Below are 13,929 nucleotides of genomic sequence, written 5' to 3' on the forward strand. Positions count from 1 at the left end.
GACGTATCATTGTAGGCAGTATTTTACAACTCTGCATCAGAATCGTTTCCAGGCATAAGATAAAACAGTTGTCTGAAAGTCTGCGTGAGGCGTCAAACACCACAAAAGTTAAAACCAAATGAAGACTCAGAGGTAGGCTCTTTCCACTGAATGAACTGTACGTAGATCAAGAGAACCTGGGGAAGACATGTCACAGGCAATGACAATGCTAGGCTCTCATATCAGAATCAAGCCTGAAGTTATATATTGCCAAGAATAATAACCCTAGATAAGGGTCAACAGCATTCAATTGGACGTTCCCATTTCTATAGAATGCAAAGTGATATTTTTAGTACGTGATAAAAGAACAGTAGTTGAAACTAATAGCATCTATGATGGTTTGTAGAAGGACAGGAATTCTTCTTCCATCACATGTGTTGTACCTGCAATAACTACACTATGCAATGGGGGCCCAAAGTCCACATCAAGAAGCTCCTTCATTGAGCCGGCGACTATCTTTTGTGTGCTAGTACCCAACCGAGCCAATCCAACGCACAGAGTTTCTTCACTATACACTGCAAAACCACCAAGATTAATAATTCCAAGTTATTAAATTACTAAGAATAATGCTGTTTAAAGTCGAAAACCTATGAAGCAGATGGATGCTTAATTGCTTGCTGCTGTTTATCGGCTTAAGGACAAGAACATGGGGAATGCTGTGGGACAATGTATGTTTGCATGTGCAACTATTCCAAGGCTTCTAGGACGTTAAGTAGGAAGATGCTATTAAGATGAAAGAGTACTTCCAATGCAATGGGTTGGTTATGTGTAGAATTGCAAAGAAAGAAACTGAAACGGACCTTTGCCCGCACGCGTCTCCTCTACTTCAAGCAATTGCTCAATGGCGGTGTTGATGCTCATGTATCTAGGAGGCTCATACTCTTTCCTACCCCTGTTCAACATACGTCATATTCAGCTTGCGAAGTTGAATATTTAGTTTTACTCAGAAAATGATGTCCATGGCAATTTTCATTGATCATGCACTGTGCCAAAGACTTACACTCTAGCCTAGATAAGCAGCGAAATTACTTTCAACAATGTACAAGGTCCATAAAACTGTTGTCGAATGTCTGACAGACACACTGCCATTCAAAAGAAAAAGAGAAATAACTACGTTACGGAAATCAAAATCAACCGAGGGACGATAATTATGTTACAAAGAAAGAGAAAAAATTGAACGAACATGAAAGTCATCTCAACTGCTCAAGTCCTCACCTACACAAAGCTTCAACTGATTGCTCCTTCACTCGGATGTCTGTAATGTAGAAGATGACAAAGTAGTTGTAAATTTGAATATTAAATATGTATATATATATATATATATATATATATATATATAGAGAGAGAGAGAGAGAGAGAGAGAGAGAGTCTCCATTTTGAATACGGAAATAAAGACAACTTTGAATGACATAAACTTAAGCAAACAAAACAGCTCATGTTTACAGCTCTTACGGTGAAGTGTGTGGAAACATACCTAAGAGACATAATGTGTGCAACCCGATTTTCCGATTTGCTTCGATTTTATCATAGAAGCTATCGGGTCGCCATGTATCAGTGAAGAAAGGAATCGAGATGGCCTCCCCAAACCGGTAGAGTTGCAATCCGCAAGCTCCAACTGCGTTCATAATCGACGCATTGTGCACTACCTCGACATCAATGCCCAAGGTCTTAGCTCTGACAAGCAAGTCCGAGTGAGTTGTGGCTCTGAAGAAACAACACATTAATGCGAAGTTAGTCATTAGACCACAAACCATCCGCGTAAGCTACGAAAGTAAGCTCACTGCAAAGGCATTTCTCTCGTAGATACTATAACTTACTGCAACTATTCAACGCCAAATAGCAAAGCAGAGCAGTTACCCAAACGGGTCACCAACGACTAGAAATGCCACATTCAGGGTGCGAGCTTCCTCTAAAATTCCTTCAGCGCCCTGTTCGACCAACTCACGATCAGCAACTACAACTGGTCGCCCATAAATCTTCTCCTGCACCACAAAAACTTTACCACAGTCAACCCATCGAAGGCCAATTCAACCATGACAAGACCTTTACATACGCTTCGTATAATCAATTTGAACAATCGATTATGAGAAGGAGCTTCCTCTCAGAATTACGTTAGCGACCAGCACCACTCGCATCACCACCCAAAAACGCTCATCAACTGAGACCCTACCAGCGTCGTGGTGGCATCAGGGCCAAGCCCGAGCGCCAGCAAGGAGGTGTACGCCTCCAAATACACTTTGTCACATTTCCGAACAGCCTCCAACCCCCTCAACGTGATGTCCTTCTCATCACCAAGCCCCAAGCCCACAACATACAACATTGCCCCCTCTCTGAACGCACTCGCACAACGCCCTCGATCACCTCTAAAAATCGCGAAAACCTTCTGTTCTCGCGATCTTTCTACGAATTCTGAGGTACAGCCCAAAACCCACAAGTCAGATCGACTTGAATCACTTGTTCGCTGCTGATCCAGCTACAGTTCGGCTTGAATTCCTAAACCCTGTCTGTCGCTCCGGTAGCCCTTGCGTGGGACGACGATCTAGGTATTAGAGCTAGGGGTTCGTTGACGAAAACATTTCTCGCTCTCGTATTGACGGACGATTGTCCAGTAAACGATTTTTCGACGAACGAACGAAGTCGCGGTCGGCTGTCACTTCCAAAGGTGGGGCTTCTCAGTTTGACGGGGGGAAGTAGTAAACTCGTCAATAAGGATGAAAGAAAGTGATTTCATCCAAATTCGTTTATTCAATTTCCGTTCATGCCCAAAATTTCCCTGCCCGATTTGTGCTGCCCTATTGCGGTGCCTTAACTGCTTTGTGGTCTCGCTTGCTTTTATTTCAAATCTGGTTTAATTAGGGATTTTAATTTGGTACTTTTGTTGTGATTTGGGTTTCTTTCTTCTTCTATTTCTTTTAAATTTTAGGGAGGAAGAAACGGACTTGTGATTATTCTCTGTTTTTAAGAATGTAAGGAGGAACAAGAGAGGTTTTGATACTACTTTCTGTTTTACATGTGCAAGAAAAACTAAACTATAAAGATGGGGTTTGTATTTTTTTTAGACTCTCTCTCCCTCTGTGTGTGTGTATGGATATATATATATATATATATATATACAGACATATACATACATATTCATACATGATATTTTCTTGGAAAGTTTTATTTTAAAAGAAGAGTAAAGTTTCAAATCCAATTTTTAACATCTTTGTTAAAACAATCAAATCAATGTTAAAAATTTACTTTTTACTACTTATATGCTTCAAAACATCATGTAATAAAAAATTAATAAATAAATATAAAAATTAGCCAGTGTAATGTTCAATTACCATAAACTGTAAATATTGTTAATTCCATTTTGCAACCCACACTTTACTATTATTTACTTGCACGTCAACTACATATACACACTAAAAGACAATATTTTGTGGATTTTGTTTTATATTAACATTTTATATTAGTGGGTTTATTTTAGTGTTTCAATACAATATGGAAACTCATAATCAAAGATAACATTCACGTATTTTGTTAAACCAAAAACAGATCGTATTGACAATTCATGTAATGTACTAAAGTAATATCTTTATTTTTAAAAATAAAACCGTCCTCTATTAATTTTTTTGATTTGACATCTACTAACCAAACACATGTTATAATTTCCAACAACACAATTGGGTCCAACATTAATAAGATCTTATAATATATTTAGTTCTAAATAAAGTACACGAAATAACTATCCTTTTTATAGTGAGTCATCCAAACATGGAAAAGTGCGAGGTCTACATTCATCCGAACAGGAGAACCCACGTTCATCCAAGAACGAAAGTGTGCGATCATCCGAAAACAAGGCTCTACGTTCATCCGAGCGTTCTGTCCACGGTGTCACAGCGGGCACAGATCAACTAACCCTCGGGGACCGAATCCCGCTCCGCAGCCCAGAGGGAACCTAAGAGCGCATGAGAGTAGCCAAGGCATTGCAAGGCTAGTGGTCCCTTCCCTTCTCTCACTGGAACTGTGTTTGTTTCTTGCTCACAGCGTTGCACTGTGACGAGTGAAGCAGGAAGCGAGCGAGTGAGTCCATTTTCCTGAGTGATGGGTAAGTAAGTTCGCCGGATTTACTTACTTTTAGACCCACTATTTCCGATTTTGCTCCTCCTACACCTGCTGCAAGTTGTTGGGATTTGTGTCACGCTTTTAGTGGCAGTACCCATGTATCTTTATATCAGCGTTTTCCTGTTGTTCTGGTTCCCCTTGAGGGTCAGACACCGCGCTGCGAGTCAGAGAGAGAGAGACTGCGTCGACCTGTGATATGAGGATATGAGAGCCACAGCGAAAAGCAAGCACGCACCCGGGACGGTAATATTTTTGGTGATCGGAACTGTCTGTGAGAGGGGCCTTCGACTTGGCGGCATCCCACTGTTTGTCGAATTTCTGTCTGCCGATTCAGGGCTTAGTGCTTGTGTCGGATAACTCGCATCAGTGCTTTTAGGATGTTTCGTTGATTCGTGCAGATGATGTGCAACGAGAGTGAGAATTTCTAGGCCTCATTCTGGGTTGGGTTCCATTCGCACAGACAGGTTTGTTACCGACAAGGACGTCTTGGCTATTTTATGTCAGTACAGACATGCTGTACATTCTGCGAGTTCGGTTTAAGGCTTCTCTTGGAGTTAAGTGTACACTTAGAAAAGTATTGCTATCGTAGCCTTACTTCCATTTCTGCAGACTCCGCATTCCTCAGGATAGCTGGATTGAGCCGAGTTATGTCTGTGGTTTGTGTCTTTTAGCCTAAATTGGTCGCCAAATCTCTTACGTAGGCGTGTTCTTCAGTTTGATACGAAGGTGGGTACCCCTTGTTTTCCAACTATTTTCCATGTTGCAAATTCATTTCTATACGCAACCTAATTTGAGTGGTGACATGTAACGGGGTTAGTAGATTTATGGTAACTAGTCCCGGTGGTAGTACAGCAGAGGAGAGGAGGTATGGTCTTGTGAAGTGGGCTGAGGATCGATCTTGATCAACTGTGGGTTCTTCTATCCCAATTTAATATTTTTCATGTATGATTTTTTTTTTTTATGCCGGAGGATATGATTCGAAAGTAGTTCTCGCAGAGGAAAGATGCGATGTTCGTTGCTCCAGCAGAAAACGAGACTTTATCATCAAGGTCTTCAGAAAGCTCTATCTGTGGATGAGCTTAACCCTAGAAGCTGCTTGGGCTCGTTGAAAGCTGTGTTTCAATTTGAGAAGCTATTTTAACATGTAATTCCAGTTTGAGTGCTATCTTTCTGGAGAAAATTGGGTGTTGCCCTGAGCTTTTGCACCAGCGGGCTTTTTTTGCACAAGGTTTAGGCGACTTCTTCATGTTTGATTTTAAGCTCAACGATTATAATGGACGGTTGGAATTGACATGTGTGACTAATAATGAGATCTTTCTAATGTTTTGTCCTTCTTTCCTTCGTTTATTTTAGCCAGTTGCTTATATCACTTCTCCATTTCAAAGTTCTTCATGTGCTTGACAGTAAGTGAAGCTGAGTTCGCTCATACGCATGAATAACCGTAGTTTCAACTAGACCGACTCTTCACCTTTTTTGAACTAGCGTAACTCAGGGCTGGAAAAATGTGTTGCGGTATATTTCGCCTTCTTAGTCAGTTTCTGGGGTTTTTTTTTGTGATTTACCATTGTGTTTTGTGCAGCTTTGATTTATAGAAAGTCCAACTGAGATGCTCTAACGAATCTTTCTTAGCATTATTTTGGGAATTGTCGCTGAATTTGTGATAGCATTGGGTGTTTTGTACAGGTGGCTTGATCGTGTAAGTCTTCGAATTTCAATTGAAGACTTTTTTGAGGGGGAAGCTGTGCTGGTGTCTGTCATAATTGTACCACGAGGGTGATTATGCTCCTAAGCCGGGGCATGCAGAGACGTGATGAAGGAGGAAAGAGCTGATTTTAAGGATTGACCAGGCAGATGTTAGGCCATCGAGGCTGGTGGTGATTGCAATCATGACTGAGTTGAATTTCGGTTTGTAACATCGGCTTCTACAAGATTACTGCCCAGCATTGCGAAAAAAACAGAAACAAGAGCAGAAAATCCAAACGGAAGAAACTTCTGTGAGTAACAAGATGGAATCTCTTCCGGTGGAAGTTATAGGCAACATCTTGTCGAAACTTGGTGCTGCGCGTGATGTGGTGGTGGCCTCTACAACATGTCGCAAATGGAGAGTAGCAGCCCGTCACCATCTCAACACGCTTTGTTTCAATACAGCTGACTGGCCTGTCTATCGGGACCTTGCGACTGAAGATCTCGAAGTTCTCATCACACAGACAATCATGCAGACGTCTTGTCTACAACACCTTTCAATCATGTTAGGCAACAACAACGAGTTCTCAGCAGCTCCAGTAATTGCATGGCTCATGTTCACCCGCGAGTCCCTTCGATTCTTGACGTATATGATGAAGACAAAGCCCTGTGTAAATGTCCTTGAACGGTGTGGGAAAACTAAGCTGGAGCGTCTGGTTTTGGGGCATACATTGATACCTACAGTTGATCCAGCTGTTCAGAGATTCCCATCTCTTTTACATCTTACACTTTCGCGTGTCATTGTCTCGTCGGCGGATCTTAATGCGTTACTCTCGGCGTGTCCAAAGCTGGAGGTTTTCTCTCTCATTGAAACAGATATCAACGTATCAAACTCTGCAAACACCCTGCGACTCACGAGCTCCAGTTTACATACATTCTACACAGAAGATCTGACATTGGACAATGTCATTTTGGAGGCTGACCATTTAGAGACTCTACACCTGAAAAGCACACAAATGGATACTTTCGTTCTAAAGAGCAAGAACAGTTTGCGAGTGCTGAAAATTGAGGGTACAAACATGATGGATATGGATATTGGGGAAGCCTCGGAGTTGCTCGAGGATCTAGATGTGAGCGACTTCGAGATGTCTTGGTCCCGGTTCTTCCCTATCATCTCACGCGCGTCGAAGCTCAGCAAGCTCCGGCTCTGGCGACTAAGGTTTGTTGAGGAGGACATTGGGCGTGAGGATGTGGACATTGAGACAATAGCTGTGTCCTTTCCTCGCCTGAATCGTCTTGCTCTGAATTATGAATTAGATGATGGGATGCTCTCTCAGGTCTTACGGGGCTCATCTCTTCTTGAGAAGGTCTTCTTCTTGGAACTAGGGTCCTCAGTCATCAATGACCTCTTTGTTCAGTGGATTGGGGGAGTTTTGCAGAGATCTCCTAGTCTGAGAAAACTGGTGATCCACGGCATTCTCTCTGATTCTAAGGCAGATGATTTTCACATGATTGGGAAATTCACCACCTCCATAGTGAATCTCATGCGGAGATTCTCTAATGTGAATGTCGAATTCAATTACACCTGAGGCTGGCTATCTTCCGTGGCAACTAATCTGCTGAGTGGAGAAGCAAGTTTGCTACTGGAGTGTCCTCTAGCTGTGTTTAGGTACTCTTTCTTGGCACCTCCGATTTTATCATTCTGTAGCTTTTGCAATGCGATATGCCTCGTTGTGGAGTACCAGCTGTTTCCAGTAGTAATGTTCATTTTGATGCCAGTGCGTTATGCATTGCTGTAGCGAATGAGTATAGAATACAATGGTGAGTTCTGAGGATTTAGATCATCCGTGCAGGTGTGGGTTTCTCATAACTCATGCTAGTACTCGACTGTTGGACCGTACTTGACGTTCCGATTTATTATGCTTTGAGAGGATTAACCAAGTGACTTAGGTCGCTTGGATAAGTGGACGCACTTCGGAGTTAAAATGGCTGCCACAAACACTGCGTCCTGATTTACATGTTAGGACCTGCACAACAGATTGTTTTCATCAGAGGAACTATATGGATTTAGCCTTTAAGGTGTTGCAAAGTTTGCCACGCTTCTGGCTGTGTGCCATATTTGTGGAAAATTCACCATATTTTCAATTTGGTGACCTTCTTTGTATTATGTCTTGTTTAGCAACGCATCTGCTTTTGATATTTAAGGTAGACCATTTGTGTTGCGGTTAGCTTAGGGTTCATGCAGAAAGTGTAAATAGCATCACCATTTCCCAACTGGGTCTCAAATCAGTATTGAGGTTCTGTATGAGATTTTTGGTATAGGAGATTTTACAAAAGAGTAAATGGAGAGAATAGAATCTTTCAATACATACAGCCTTTTGTGAAGAGTTCTTGTGATAACGAGGCATAGATGTTAAGAACCTCCACCAACCTATTGAAGTGAAGCCACAGTTCTTACCCATGTTTCAAAGCCTTCCAGGGGCGAGACATCAATTCCTCACCTCCTATCGAGATCCATCGGCATGATAGAAAACTGTGTCAATTGTTCAAAGGGTGGCTTTAAATCACGATTCAAGAGGAGTTCATTAGGAAAATAAGGTGCAGAGTTTGTTCTTTTCCATTGGTAAAAAAAAAAAAAATAAATTAAACTCTCAACGTTTCAAATCGAGAGTTGAGATCACAGTCCAAAAAACCACATTTTAATTCACCATGTGAAATTCAATTATCCATTGAAAATAAGGTTCGACATAATTCCCCACATTGAGAAAGTATTCCACACGGGATGATATCTTCGCCTTGCTCCAGGCATGGTTTCGAAATAGAAGACGAGAGGACACACCAATTCATTGCCTTGGTCAGCGTGACAGAGTAGATAGAAGCAAACGCTCCAGGAAGGGGATTTACGGGTCTCAAGGATAGTATATACAATTCAAGCGTTTCGCCGTGAGGATGTGCACGGAGAAACGCTTGCTAGTGTGTGCTATAACTTAAAGTTGGGTAGATCTGGATCGACGAATAGTTCAACCCTCAGTGCATTGGCATCAAATATCAGGTTTCATGTCGAACCTATGCGCTTTCTTTGGCATCGGTTTCGTCCCGTGATTGATTTTCCTTCGTCTGGTTTCGACTCTTGGATCCGGTCTCTAGACGCACGAGTGTGGCAATATGAACAAACCTATGAGATCGGCTTTTGTAGGGGACAGCTAGAGAGAAAGAAAAAGAAAAAAGAAAAAAGAAAAGAACAAGAAAATGAAGCTAAAAAAAACTAAAGAGGGAACAGACTGACCATGGAGGTTTCTAGGGCTTCTGGCAACTAGGATATGGAGTTTCTCCACCTCCGGGGATTGCTAGACCGCGACTCGTCAGTTCGAATGGAATCACCTCCGTCTTTATGGTCTTTGAGGTTAAATAATTGTAGTTTGCTGATTTTCTTCCACGCTCCAGAAGTCCATGGGGAGGAGCGTCCTCTGGACATTCTTGATATTTGCTCAACCTGCAGTGGTCATGGCCGCGAGTGAGCACGCAATCACATTCAAGTTCGAAGGTTTTTATATGGATGATAACGTCGCAATTTGAGGACAATAGAAAACATAAAAGGGTTGAAAATAGTACTCGATCTTGAATGGTGCTGTGGTCCCTCTCCAGGTCAATGCACTTCACTCTCATGGTTGCGAGTTCACGTTGTAAAGCTCTGATTTCCATTTGATTGACGTTTTCTTGGAGTTCGGCGCTGGTGCTGGCAGTTGGCTGCGAGTCGGCGCCTGTGGGTTCTCGTGATGCGACACTGACATTATCAGCATTTGCACGATCCTCCTTCACTGAGTTGCTGACTTCCGTGACAGTGCTTCGGATCTTGAGTTGCTCGCAGAAGAGTACCTGGACAACGAAACGGAGTGGCAGGCGCTCGTTCTGGGAGGCATGCGTGCATGCGTCAAGTGAAAGGCGATGGCAATTGAGGATGCGACATAGCCTCTTCCTCTCGTGTTCTGTCATGGTAGGATGTATCTGCAAGTCTCACAACGGAACATCAGAATGACCCACAAATATGTCATGGTTAGAAATCATCGTATGATGAATGAGTACCAGACGAAGGGCACGAGAATTTCACTGAGAAAGTTGAGGGGAAACATAGATTGATTTCTCTTCGGAGAGTGATTAGATATCACGAATGAGTACCTTGAGGTATGTGTCTACTGCTCTGTACAGTCCGTCGTCACTCAATCTTGAACCCTCGGGAAGGGCTTCAGCGAGTAATTGGAATTTCGCTAAGGGGAGTTTACTGTCCCTTGCTACTTCTGCAAGATAAGAGTCAATCAGCTTCGCTACTTTTATCCTCGAATTCAGAGCTGGTTGTGGCTTTTTCGCAGGAAGCCCATCACGAATATTCCGTGTTGATTTGTTTTCACCCGAACAGGACTTCGGGCTCCCAGAGATAGATTTATCATTCAGCTCCTGCAGATTTATCAAAAGCACAAGTTAGTTCACAACGAAGGACTTTATGCTCTAAAATGAAAATTGCTACACACTTTCATTTAAAACAGAAAAAACTAGCACGAGACTTACATTTGCGAGAAAATGGTCCAAGATGCGTCGCACAATGTCGATATCGTACAAATACTCACTAGTATGCGAGAAGCAAGGAACAAGCAGATCGCTCAAACTCCCTTGATCCAGTTGAAGACCAGCTCTTCGTTCCAAATCTGCCTTGCATTCAATGTCGCAGTTCAGTATGTAAGCCGCACGTGTCATGCGAAGCAAGAAACTGCAAGAAACTGCATCTTTCTTCATCGGCAGCATGCTCACTATCTCCTCAAGAATGAAGCGGTTCCCGTTCTGCTCAGCTATGGATTCATGCAATTTCGTCTGACCGTCATCTCCAATGCTTTTGGTTGAGCAGTTGTAGTAGCTTCCACCTCTCCTGGGCGAAGAGGCCGGTGAGTTTCTTCTTGTAGATGCAACACTATCACTATAAGTGCTCGTGCCTTTGAACAAGAGAGTTTGTTGCTCTGCTTTTACTAACCCTGGAAGCCAGCGCTGGGCATAGTACTCCAAAGCACCTCCCAAAAGGTCCGGATCCATGCCCTTCTGCTTGATAGCCTCTACTACTTCACTGAAACAATAAATCGTCAGATGTGAGAGGTCCTCGTACCACCAATCTTGGGGTGCAACCTTAGCTACCGACCTCTCCAGTGTAACTGTGGACACTGTGCTAATTGTGGAACTCATCTCCATGCCAGAGTAATGCCAACGAACCCCTCTTGGATCGGTACATGCCTTCTCCGCAACTGACTCGGCGCACCTCCTCACAAGATTCATGTCCGCAGCCCAGGGAAGGAGAAGCTCGCAAGACTGAAGAACAATGATGGACTCCTGCCAAGAATTCAGAATCACGATGTTGAGATAATCTTCTGCTTTGCTCACAACATTTCCTTCCTCAAAGGCTTCCGCCATCTCAAGATACTCCCCAACGCAAAGTATAGTGGCAACATTGGTGGGCGTGAGTTCCTCCACAATGCCGTAACAGAACTTGACCACCTGCATGAAAGCTTCAGCTCCTCCAGGCACATCAACCAAGTTGATATAAGCTTTTTGTGAGTCGCAGGACTGTGAGGCAAGCCTGAACAGAAGACCGCTCCTTGACAGGAACAGGAGCTGCAAATACACGGGACGAATATGAACACATGGCGCTTGGACGAGGAGCTTACAACAACAGATGGCAGAGAAAGTAGTAACGCAACAATCACTAATATGTAAAACTGCGAAAGCACCTTGTGAAGATGAAAGGAAACCTCTTCGACCTCCACAAGCAAGTCACTCAGCTGATCAATAGACACAAACCTGAAACTAACAAAAACGTGATCGGCGTTAGTTCGAACTTCGAAGTTCCACACTGCGAAGTGCTTGCATACTCTGCGACGACTGAATTTGATGAATTTAAGTGGTAATCTGGTACACTTCGTAAGCACGCTCAACTCTGCTGGGTTAAGTAGTATGCTGCTGGAAGGGAAAAGACAAATAGAGAACAGAAAAAATAAAGGCCATTCTGGAAGATGGCTCACCAAGTGTAATCATCGACTTGCTCAAGCCTTGCTTCGGATGTAGCCTTGCTTTTATCCTTCTTCTTGGGGCTTCTAAAGCCAGTGCATTCCACGAGTTGCTCCCCTTGGATCGAACTAGTAAGCGAGCTTGACTCTGTAGAACTGTCCGGTGACTCCGGCAACAATACCGATTTCGGACTTCTCACCGGAGGTGCCTTCTGCATGCGCCGAGATTTGGAGAAACTCGGAGACCTCTCCTGCCCCAGTCGAGACATCACAGCGGCCATTTCTGACAAAAAGCTATGCAAGACCTTGATTGGAAGAGGTACTTAGTCAGAAAACAACCTTTCTCTCCTGTGCATCTACACGGTTTTCCACCTCAAGCATCTCTGTTGCTCAAACATAGCTCACATTCTTACTCTAGTTTTGTTCTACAATCCAATGCTGCAGTGTCACCGTATGCTCTGACACCGCGCTGAATTGTGTGTCAAAACCAGTTTATCCTTCCTGTGTTGAAGCCTCTGACTTTATACGTTTCTTCTACGCTGCCAATCACACAATACAATTCATATTTTTCACGGCTCTATAGTCGGTACCCCATTTCGTTCCTAATATCTGCTCACCGTCAATCCCCAGCAGGTATTGTCCCTGCGCTTCAATGATCCTGCTGCCCAATAATCTCATCTGCTCGAATTCGTGCTTGAAGATGTCTGAGAGGATTGCTGGACAGATCAGGGCCCCGAAGACAAATAACGAGGATTGAGCAATACTAAATTGATAGTTGATGGGAAGAAGCCTAAAATTAGATCATGTTATCCTGTATCCGCAAGGCTGGAAAGAAAGGGTGGGTGGTTGGACTAGTACTGGGGAGGTGGCGAGAGAGGAGGCGTGGGGATCGCAAGCCCAGGGGAGAGGTAGCCGGTTGTCTCATTTATGGCTGCGCCGCGATACTTGGCTCCTGACTCTATTTGGTTATAATTGCTGATCATTTGCTTTCGTTGCTCACTTTCTCGCTGATGTAATCCCCACCCCAGCCCCCTACTGTCCTCAATTTGGGTGCCTCCGTTAGGAACCAATCAACCGGACCCCAAAAAAAATCGTTACTAAAATTGCAACAAAAACATCAAGTACTTAGGGAATCCCTCACCCTTTCCTCCGACGGTGCAGCCAAGAGGGTTTGTCTCGAGATTGCGAATATATCATCGCGGATTGACTTCACAAAACCATGACTCTGTTTTAAGAGTGTCATCGATAATATTTCTCCCCGATATTTCATTGGACACAGGTATTTTCTCACCAACTATCTATAACATGCCAATTCCCAGTGTGATTATATTCGTTCGAATAGTGCTTTGCATGACATTATCCTTCGCCACCTTCTAACTCCGTCACCAATTGAACTGTTTTCCGAGCCTCTGATGATATACAGAGGTACGGAATGAAATTTAAAAGCATTTAGAGTTGCATTCACCGCGAAAGAAGGCTTCGTCGGAAGTCCAACTGAAAAAATCCAAATTCCAAGTGTGCATTTTTCATGCAAGTCTGAATTGAATGAAGTGCATTCCACGTTGGAGCCCAACTGTCACAGAATGACTCCCTCACTATCATCTGCCGTTCGTCTTCCTCCCCCTCACCTGATTTCCAGTGCTCTTCCAACACTGGCAGCCGGTCGACAGTTAAGTGAACAAGCCATCGTTGTTGACCGACTTTGATCCGGTGTCACACACTCAGTGGATTACACCCCAAAAGTTGCCGAAGCCGAACGTCACATCGCTTAGCGGAACTCCAACATTTGCCAGAGCCTCAGCACATTTTGCGACCCCTCCACGCACGACAATCGCGGTGGAATTGTTGTCTAGTGGTCAATTTCACGTCGATTAGTTGTGGTAATCCGTCTAATAAGCTCTCGTATGGTCCCATGCGCGGGCAGGCTCCGTAATCCCCCTGGCTTAGTGCTCCTAATTCAGGGCATGCGTAACTCAGTCCGCTGCATCATCACTAGCTGTCCACGACTTTTGTGTTAAATTCTTGTTTCACGCGGTCTGCGCGGAGCGTCTCC

The 13,929-nt window shown here is 43.6% G+C and overlaps 3 protein-coding genes across 11 annotated transcripts; 1 reads left to right on the forward strand and 2 right to left on the reverse strand.

The window, feature by feature from the left end:
• Positions 1–219: 219 nt before the first annotated feature.
• On the reverse strand, positions 220–2,586 carry LOC112277156 (putative diphthine methyl ester synthase). The gene is made up of 6 exons (XM_024509189.3): positions 2,210–2,586; positions 1,897–2,021; positions 1,514–1,743; positions 1,255–1,294; positions 840–931; positions 220–554 (listed from the first exon to the last, which is right to left on the reverse strand). The coding sequence occupies exons 1-6, from the start codon at positions 2,357–2,359 to the stop codon at positions 370–372; spliced, it is 822 nt and encodes a 273-aa protein (XP_024364957.1). The 5' UTR covers positions 2,360–2,586; the 3' UTR covers positions 220–369.
• Positions 2,587–4,010: 1,424 nt separating this feature from the next.
• On the forward strand, positions 4,011–7,999 carry LOC112277316 (F-box/LRR-repeat protein At1g67190). 8 transcript variants are annotated; one of them, XM_090247288.1, is made up of 6 exons: positions 4,073–4,392; positions 4,548–4,613; positions 4,821–4,875; positions 5,146–5,377; positions 5,554–5,661; positions 5,833–7,999. In XM_090247288.1, exon 6 carries the CDS (start codon positions 6,156–6,158, stop codon positions 7,419–7,421), a length of 1,266 nt encoding a protein of 421 aa, XP_090103414.1. In that variant the 5' UTR covers positions 4,073–4,392; positions 4,548–4,613; positions 4,821–4,875; positions 5,146–5,377; positions 5,554–5,661; positions 5,833–6,155; the 3' UTR covers positions 7,422–7,999. The 8 variants fall into 8 exon arrangements, 3 of the variants coding, with proteins under 3 accessions (XP_090103414.1, XP_090103416.1, XP_090103415.1); XR_016500807.1 differs by lacking the exons at positions 4,073–4,392; positions 5,146–5,377; positions 5,554–5,661 and having other exon boundaries at positions 4,484–4,613; positions 5,833–7,501; positions 7,686–7,999; XM_090247289.1 differs by lacking the exons at positions 4,073–4,392; positions 5,554–5,661 and having other exon boundaries at positions 4,484–4,613.
• Positions 8,000–8,529: 530 nt separating this feature from the next.
• Positions 8,530–12,574, reverse strand: LOC112277315 (root phototropism protein 3). Of its 2 annotated transcripts, none has more exons than XM_024509456.3 (6): positions 11,892–12,574; positions 11,601–11,676; positions 10,396–11,484; positions 10,009–10,284; positions 9,445–9,837; positions 8,530–9,325 (listed from the first exon to the last, which is right to left on the reverse strand). In XM_024509456.3, the coding sequence occupies exons 1-6, from the start codon at positions 12,155–12,157 to the stop codon at positions 9,146–9,148; spliced, it is 2,280 nt and encodes a 759-aa protein (XP_024365224.1). In that variant the 5' UTR covers positions 12,158–12,574; the 3' UTR covers positions 8,530–9,145. The 2 variants fall into 2 exon arrangements, with proteins under 2 accessions (XP_024365224.1, XP_024365225.1); XM_024509457.3 differs by having other exon boundaries at positions 11,601–11,670; positions 11,892–12,516.
• Between the last annotated feature and the right edge of the window lie 1,355 nt (positions 12,575–13,929).

The sequence above is a fragment of the Physcomitrium patens genome, chromosome 25, assembly GCF_059467195.1.
Source record: "Physcomitrium patens ecotype Gransden chromosome 25, ASM5946719v1, whole genome shotgun sequence".
Classification (NCBI taxonomy): domain Eukaryota; kingdom Viridiplantae; phylum Streptophyta; class Bryopsida; order Funariales; family Funariaceae; genus Physcomitrium; species Physcomitrium patens.